The sequence below is a fragment of the Orycteropus afer genome, unplaced genomic scaffold, assembly GCF_000298275.1.
Source record: "Orycteropus afer afer isolate SDZICR_OR568_19922 unplaced genomic scaffold, OryAfe1.0 scaffold00344, whole genome shotgun sequence".
NCBI classification, from domain to species: domain Eukaryota; kingdom Metazoa; phylum Chordata; class Mammalia; order Tubulidentata; family Orycteropodidae; genus Orycteropus; species Orycteropus afer.
The window spans coordinates 668,469-677,352 of record NW_006921931.1 but is presented as its reverse complement, the minus strand read 5'-3'; the positions used below and the strand labels follow the sequence as shown (position 1 = coordinate 677,352).

At 39.6% G+C, this 8,884-nt stretch overlaps 1 protein-coding gene across 1 annotated transcript in view; it reads left to right on the top strand.

Moving 5' to 3' along the window:
• The first annotated feature begins 700 nt into the window (after window positions 1-700).
• Window positions 701-8,884, top strand: part of MTA3 (metastasis associated 1 family member 3) — a 280,658-nt gene continuing 272,474 nt past the window's right edge. Inside the window, 2 exon segments of the mRNA XM_007952524.2 lie at window positions 701-767; window positions 1,300-1,367. Coding sequence (XP_007950715.2) covers window positions 701-767; window positions 1,300-1,367 — 135 coding nt within the window.

Genomic DNA, 8,884 nt, shown 5'->3' with positions numbered 1-8,884 from the left:
ATGGCTTCTAGGTAGTGGGGGTTGGAGAGGATGAGGGGGACATTTCTAATCTACTGCTCCCCTTCAGTGGGAATGTGAGGTGGGGGTGGGGGGCGATGGGGGTTCAGCCTGAGGCACAGCTGGACAGGCCTGTCCGCAGGGATGGGGCCTGCACCTCCCCTTCGTTACTCCCCTTTCTGTTTCTTCTTCAGCCCCCATGACTTGGGCTTGACGGGGCCAGGGAGTCGCAGCCAGAGGTGGGGAGTTGATCTTTGGCTGGACGTTTGCTCTGCCGCCGTCTGCCTCCTTCCCAGTCTTAGGCAGAAGAGAGAAATAAGGTCAAACAAACTTTCTCCCTACTCACGACGCCCTCCTCCCTCTTTCCTGGTAAAATAATAATTCAGATAAGTGGTGTGTTTGTGTATGAGACGTGCTCTTCCTTCTCAGCTCATTAGCTGAGCTTCTGATGGATGGTAGTGAGAGTGGCCTGGCTAAATGAGGCCACTTTGCAGAAGAGAGACGGGAAGGAGCGACTAAGATAGACAATAACAATGCAGTCCAGCCTCTCAAATAAACACACAGTGGGAAATTTCCAGTGAGCCTATTAGAAGAAAAGCCACACTTGGAAATTTTGATCCTTTTTGTTGAAAGCCTTCAGCGATTTCTTTGTAACAAGACCTTAAACGGGTCTGGATTAAATACGGTAAAAGGGTAAAAAATTATGGCACGTCCAGCGTGCTCTGCCTCTCAGAAAGTGACACCCCCCCTTTTTTTTTCCATCTTCCCAGGTACCACAGTGGAAAAGTTTGTCATTGTGATTCTTTTTACTTCCTCTGCTCATCTAATTTTTTTTTTTTTTAAAGTTGGTGATTGAAATGTATCTTGGGCTTTTAAGCTCTTCACAGCATTCTGAATTTGTCTTAGGTCCATACTTTTATGTGAGAAGCATTCTCCAGGGCATATTTGTTTGGAAGGAAAAGATGTGGAAGCAGTTATAGGACAGAAGACACTTGTTTAGTGAGCCCTGACTACTTAATAATGAGAATGAGAGGTGTCTCTTTGTTTATTATTAAAGAAATGAGAAGTGGAACAAAAGAAAAACTTGATAAAACATCAATTAATGAAAATGCCAGGAAAATAAGGGTCTGTGAATAGTAGACACATGAGAGAATATAATAGTTTCAATGACTGTTTGCTTTTACTAGTGAAAGAGTTAGATACCTAATTTTGAATGCGAATTGTCTGATAAAGGAAGTTGTAGATTGACAGATGTGATCTTTCTATTGAAAAGATTAAGCTCTTTATTTCCTTTAATTACAGATTATGTCTACTTTGAGAATTCCTCCAGCAACCCATACCTAATCAGAAGGATAGAAGAACTCAACAAGGTATATGTACTGAGCGTTCTTGGTTCTAATATTAAATAATTTGGTTTCCATTGAAGGGTAATTGGGTAAGGAGCACAAGATGTGATACTACTTTCAGTACCAGACTTTTTGAAAGTAGAGGTTTGAGATTGCAGAGTTATAGTCTCCCAAGTATCATTTTGCTTTTTATAACAACCATTTTTCTGTGATATTAGATAATAGTAAATGATGTTGTTGGATGTATATTTAGTCTGTAGGCTTCCTTAGTTTGCTTAAAAACCAAAATCCAAACTGTCATCAACTTGATTTTGACTCATAGTGACCCTATGGGACAGAGAAGCATTGCCCCATTGGGTTTCCAAGGCTGTAAATCTTATAGAAGCAGACTGCTTTCTCTCTAGGAGTGGAAGGTGGGTTTGAACCACTGACATTTTGGTTAGCAGCGAAATGCTTTAACCAGTGCACTACCATAACTCTCTAAAAGCAGGTCACTCCTGTAACTTTGGCAGTTTCTTTTTTATATTTAGAGTCATAATTTGTTATATATCTCTTTTTTGTGAAATAACTTTTTCCCTTCCAGCTTTAGAAGGAAGATGCTAAGAAACAATATTGTTTTGAAGGGAACTTGTAAAATTCTAGATTATGCTAACTGATATGAATAGCATTTTGGTATAATATACAATAACTTTGTATTTTAGGCCCCAAACTTTTTTATTAAGTTTTGCCATTGGTTGTAGAATCACAGGATATCAGAAACATTGTGACTGTTTATAGTATATGAGCTTTTACAATGGAGGCATTCAAAAGAAGTCATACACTGCAGGGACCATATATTTATTTATTTATTTATTTAAATTTTATTTTTATTTGGGTGAAGATTTACAGAGTAAATTCACTTTTCATACAGCAGTTCACATATACTTTGTCTATGTCATTGACCAAAATTTACAATGCAACAGCTCCCCTCCCACTTCCTCCCCATAGTTACCTCTTCCCAGTGTCCATCCCTCCATATTCTTCTGCGCCCTGAGCTGTCTCCCTGTGCATAAGCAGCCCTTCCTTCTCCCATGATTGTTCTCTCCAGGGTGTGTGTCTACTTGAGGTAAATGTTTAACTCACTTGCCTGTTCTTTGTTTGGCTGGAAACCACAGGTGTGGGTTCAATTCCAGACCTGAAGGGCAGCTAGGGGCCATAGTCTCAGTGGTTCCACCAGGCTCTGTTGGACCAGCAAACCTGGTCCCCACTTTTTTTTTTTTTTTTGCCTCCAAATGATTTTGAGTTTTGTTCCACATTGTTCTCCCTCTCTATGCAGGATCTCCTACATCCCTTCCAAGTGGATGACAGTGGTAGCTGGGCACCATCTAGTTCTTCTGGTCTCATAGTTGTATAGGTTGCAGATCAGATGGTGTACCAGTCGCTAGGACTGATTGTTTCCATTAATTTTGGTTTTCTTCTTTCTTCTTGACGAGGAGAGACCCATTGTTGCATCTAGATGGCAGCTTCCTAGCTTTTAAGATCCCAGTCCTTACTCGCCAAAGTAGGAGGTGGAACAATGTTTTGTATAGTATGTTATGCCAATTGAGGGACCATATATTTATAATAATGCTCTGGTTTCCTCCAGACAACTTTGAGGGTTATTTCTGTAGTTTGTGAGAATTTATAGTTTAACATCTTTGGGATTGTCTAGCTAATGTCTCCTCCCAGATGAGACCATTCTGGTCCAGTTCTGAGTCCCAGGAAACCAGGACTGGTCTAACCCTTCCCTGGTTTAAAGAACCTTGAGATCTCGGTTTGCTTCTAACACCCCAGGGCTTTGTGTTTTTAAAAATTCACTAGTATTTGAGACAAGCCACTGAATGCAAGAAAGACTTCAGTCTCTGGATGAGAACTGTTGGGGTATAGTTCTGATCTGCTACTTGTTTATGTTACTGATACAAGGCTTGAGATTTTATTTCTTATATCAATTTATTTAGAAAGTTAATTGTTGTTGTTGTTAAGTGCCGTCGAGTTGTTTCCGACTCATAGCGACCCCATGCACAGCAGAACAAAACCCCACGCCAGCCCCACAATCCCTGCTATACTTGAGCCCATCATCGCGGCCACCGTATCAATCCATCTCGTTGAAGGCCTCCCCCTCTTTTGCCAACCCTCCACCCTACCAAGCATGACATCCTTCTCCAGGGAATGGTCCCTTCTGACAACATGACCAAAATAGGTGAGACGAAGTCTGGCCATTCTTGCTTCCAAGGAGCATTCTGGCTGCACTTCCTCCAGAACAGATGTTAGTTCTTTTAGCAGTCCATGGTACTTTCAGCATTCTTCACCAGCACCACAACTCAAAAGCATCAACTCTTCTTCGGTCTTCCTTATTCATTGTCCAGCTCTCACATGCATATGAGGCGATTGGAAATATCATGGCTTGTGTCAGGTGCACCTTAGTCCTCAAGGAGACATCCTTGCTCCTCAGCACTTGAAACAGTTCCTTCGCAGTTGACTTTCCCAATGCTACACGTCGTCTAATGTCCTGACTGCTCGTTCCGTTGGCATCGATTGTAGAACCAAGCAACGTGAATTCCTTGACAACCTCAATCTTCTATCCATTTAGAAAGTTAATTAGGATTCAAATAGAAGTGTTTGTCTATAAGACTCCATACTCTCTGGCTGTGCCCTGTCCCTCTCTGACCTCTGTTTCATCTACTCTCCATGTTGTTCATTCTGCTCCAGGTACAGTGTACTGTTGGCTGTTTCCCACATACACTCACCTTAAACTAATTGCTGTACAGTTGATTCCAACTTATGGTGACCCCCTGTGTTACAGAGTAGAACTGCTCCATGAGGTTTTTTGTCATTGATATTGAGACATTTACTTGTTTGTTGAAGTGTTCATTTGCAGAGAAACCATTGGCTATAGATATAGTAGGGTGGGCTGTAATCCTTACGGAAGCCGATTGATTACCTAGGCCTGAACCTTTTGTGATGCTGCTGGGTGGGTGTGAACTGCCAGCCTTTTGGTTAACAGCTGAATGCAGACCATCCGTGCCAACCAGGGACTTTCTGAGGGTTTTCTTGGCTGGAATCTCCATGGAAACAGATTGCCAGGCCTTTTTCCTGTGGCATTGCTGGATGGGTTCAAACCAACTTTTAGGTTAGATGCCATGAGCAAAACACCTGTGCCACCCAGGGACCCTCTGCACCCACCTTAGTTGTTACTAGATACCTTTGCCTTGCTCTTTTTTTCCATATATTTTTTTTGAATATTATGCTTAATTTTCATTGCTTGTTTTCTTGCACTAGAGTATAAGCTCTAAGAGTATGGTGATCTTTTCTACTCTGTCCTACAGTGTTGCTATGAATTGGTATCTACTAGAGGGCAATGGGGAGTTCTGGTAGCATAGTGCCTAAGGCGTTTGACTGCTAACCAGAAGGCTGGCGGTTCAAATCCACCAGCTACTCCTCAGAAGGAAGATGGGGCAATCTACTTCCATAGGGATACTGCCTCGGAAACCCAAGGAGGGGTTGCTATTCGACGGCACATAACAACAACAACAAGAGGGCAGTGGGCTTGGTTTTGTGGTTTTTTTTGGGAGGATTGCACGGGTTAGCAAAAACCATTCCAGTAGGGCAGACAGACATCAACCAAATTAGTCCACAAATAAAAGTAAAATAGTACTTCTAAGTTTATAAATGTCTGAGCATAGTGCTATGAAAACATATAATCTGGGATTCACATTTGTGATCTCTTTTGAGTTTCACAATAACCTTAAACCGTTAAGGTAGATAAATCATCAGTTGTTGTCATGAAACACACATAGTGCTTAAATGACTGAATTACTTCTAACTTGAACCAGGTTCATTTCATACTCCCTTTCCATTATATTATCATTCACTTCAAAAATATTCCCCTGCATTCTATGCTCACTCTCTCCATGCCTGCTTTCAGTAGAGTCATTACTGTAATAGCAGCCCTTTGGGGGCCTGGCATAACAGAACTGTAAGAGATGGGATACTGTGTAATTTTATAGAATGTAGGTTTGAATGAATGGAGTATTAGTAAATAAGAACTGACACTGACTTGTTAAATATTAAACACTTACAGAGGGGCTTTATTTCTGAAGTGATGTGAAAAAGACAACTCATTTTTATTTATATATTTAAAATTTTTTATTGTGATTTGGGTGAAAGTTTACAGAGCAAAATCATTTTCCATACAGCAGTTCATACACATTTTGATTTATGACATTGGCTGCAATTCCCCACAGTGTAATAACTCTGCCTACTCCCTCCCCACAGTTACCTCTTCCTTGTGTCCTTCCCTCTCCTGTACTCCTGCTCCCCAACTGTTTCCCTTCTATTGTCCCATGATTGATTGTTTGATTGCTCCAAGGAGTGTATCTGCATAATGTAAATGTTCACCCCATGTGCCTGTCTGTTGTTTGGCTGGAAGCAATAGGAGTGAGATCAGTTCCACACCTGAAGGGTAACTAGGGGCCATAGTCTCAGGGGTCTCACCAGGCTCTATCAGCCCAGCAAACCTGGCCTTTTTTTAAAGAGTCGCTAATTTTTTTTTAAGAATCAAGTGTTTATTGAGCATTTATTATGTACCAGGTACTGAGCTGTGCTCTGAGATACGACAGTGAACAAGATGGCCATGATGTCTCCCAAAGAATCTATATCCCATGAGGTAGACACGTGAAAAGAAAAATTAACAGACATAAAGAAAATGATAATAAATTGTGTTAATTCCTAAGAAGGAAATGAGCAATAGACTTGAGATAGTGACTAAACAGAGGTCACTTCCTTTAGATGTGGCAGGGAGGTATTTTAAGGACGTTAAAGTTGAGGCCTACTCAACTTTACGTTTGAGGAAGATGTGACCATGGGAAGAGAGGCCTCCGGATCTGAGAATATCAAGTGAAGTTGGCTAAGTGGGAAGGTTACACGATTGGAGAATCCATGTAATTTAAGCTATTTAAATAAAATATAACTGATGTGATATGATCTAGTCGATAAGTTAGGGGAAGAAAGCCATTAGTCTATTTTATTAACTAGCCTAAGTAGAATGTATTTTTTCAACAAAATTCTTGGAATTAACTGTCAATCACATTTTTATAGAAAATTCATTTATAGGATGGTCTTCTGTTTTTTAAAAATTCTGTTTGAAATGCTACATGCTCATCTTTAGCAGGACTATACTATTTTATTCATTTATTTTAAAATAATAGATTTAGTTCTTTATTTTTTCTTTAAAAGTTTTGGGAACTTTTAGATGTAAAACTAAATAATCTGTTGATGATCACAGCTCAACATTGTTTATCTTATATTCCTTCTTTCCCTCTCTTCTAGTTTATACTCAGATAAAGTAAAGATTTTTTTAGAGGAGAAATCCAAGGAGAAATCCAATAATTTCTCAGTAAATTTTATTTAATCACTGTAGATTGAGTATTGCTTTTGCTTCTCAAGATTAGGGTCTGCCTACATGTTGAAAGAAAGCTTTTGCATGTAATAATGAGGTTTTCTTATGTATGTATAATCTTAGGAAATATGGAAGTTATGCTTGTGGATAATTTAGCATGTAATTTGTTATTGGTTGGTTATACCTACTAGGTTTTTTTTGTGTGTGTATTGTATAATTTACATATAAATTATTAGTCCGTGTATTTTATTATTGCTGTGAGATTCAGTTTCATGTTTTAGTGTCTTACTTTGCACTGTGTGTGCAAAAGGGGTTATCTTTGTTGTTTGTACCTCCCATGTACCTCTCTGTGTCTTCCTCTTCCTTAATGCCACCATGTTGATCACTCACATTTGGTACATTGGCCTTCTCTTCACCCAAATCAATACTTACCTCTACCTATCTAACAATATTCCCTCCCCTCCCCTCCCACCCCTGGTAACCAACAAAGAAAATTTCCTTCCATAGATAAACCTTTCCTTGATTTTTACAACAACGGACTAACACAATATTTGTCCTTATGTGATTGACTTACTTAACTCAGCATAATGTCCTCCAAGTTTATCTGCGTTATGCGCTGTTTTGCAGATTCTAGGTTATTGGTTAGGGTTGCGTAGTATTCCATGGTGTGTATGTACCAAAGTTTGGTTATCCATTCCTCAGTTGATGGACATCTAGGTTGTTTCCATTTTTTGGCTGTTATAAATAGTGCTACAATGAACATGGGTGTGCATGTCTGTTCTTGTCATAGCTCTCACTTCTTTAGGATATATACCTAGTAATGGAATGTCAGGATCAAATGGTATTTCTGTTTCCAACTTTTTAAGGAATTGCCATACTACTTTCCACCGTGGTTGTACCATTTTACAGTCCCACCAGCAGTGTATGAGAGTCCCAATCTCTCCATAGTGTGTTATTTTGAGGGGAGTAGGGGAATCTCTGACTTTGAATATGTGATGGTGCCATAGAGCCTCCCTATATCCCAAACTACATTTACACTTAGAAGAATCTGTGCTCAAGTTTCAGGGGAGTGCCTCAAACCCTTGCATAGAACCCAAGTTAAGAACCTTCCTGCTGTTGGGGTTCTGTTGGAAATAATGGGCAGAAATTAAGAAAGCAAAGTCCCTCCTTCCACTTGTTTTTCATTCTGGACAAACCATGACTTTCTGAAACGTAAAGTGATTTTTTTTTTTTTTAAACATAAAATGCTTTCTAAGTCTGGGATCTAAGTCTAAGTATGAGGGTAACTGAAATGATTTTAGAGCTTAAAAAAAGCCCCTTGTTGCTAGAAGATATTTTAGTTAAATGTGTTAACAGAATAGAACTTTAAGGGGCTGCAGCCTAAATGGAGGAAAATCCCGGGAAAGAAATTGATGTTCATTTAGGATTCTTTACCCATGTCCTCACTTTTTCCATCTGTAGGTCTCTGTTTATGAAACTACTTTTTCTTCCAGTGCTCTGCCCCCAAACCTTCACCTATTGAAATACTTGTGTTTCTTCCTAGCTACTAGGGATTCTCCAACCCATTTCTCCTTCTTGAAGCTTTTTTTTTTGCCTTTCTTCCCACAGGTGTACTTTATTTCTGCTTCCTTGAGTGAGAAATGGAGTCTGGAGGGGAAGAGAAAAGTAAAGCAAAATAATGGTGGAAAGACTAGGGGAAGTCAGGAATGCTATAATTTTACCATTGTTCTTTAGCTGGGGGAGCTGTGTAAGGTTTTTAATCAGATGAGGGACACAATTACAACTGGTCTTGGGAAGACTGGTAAGGAGGTGACGTATGAAGCAGGTATCCTTGCTGTAGAGGAAGTTCCCTGAGGGCAGGCACCAGGCATCCTCAATGCTTAGCTTGGTTCTTTTCATATAATAAGAGTCAAAAAAATGTGCTGAGTGAAAGAATAATCAGATTTTTAAATACACCAAATGTTTAACCTAGGCCTTTGGAATACTGCTTCTCAGACTATTTTAAAATAAAAAAAAAATTTTTAATCTGCCAGTCTGCTGCTTTTTTTTCTTTTTGTTGCCAACCTCCATATATATTTTTGCCCTCTGTGCTGCTATTCTTTCTGCTACTTTTTTTTTTTTTTTT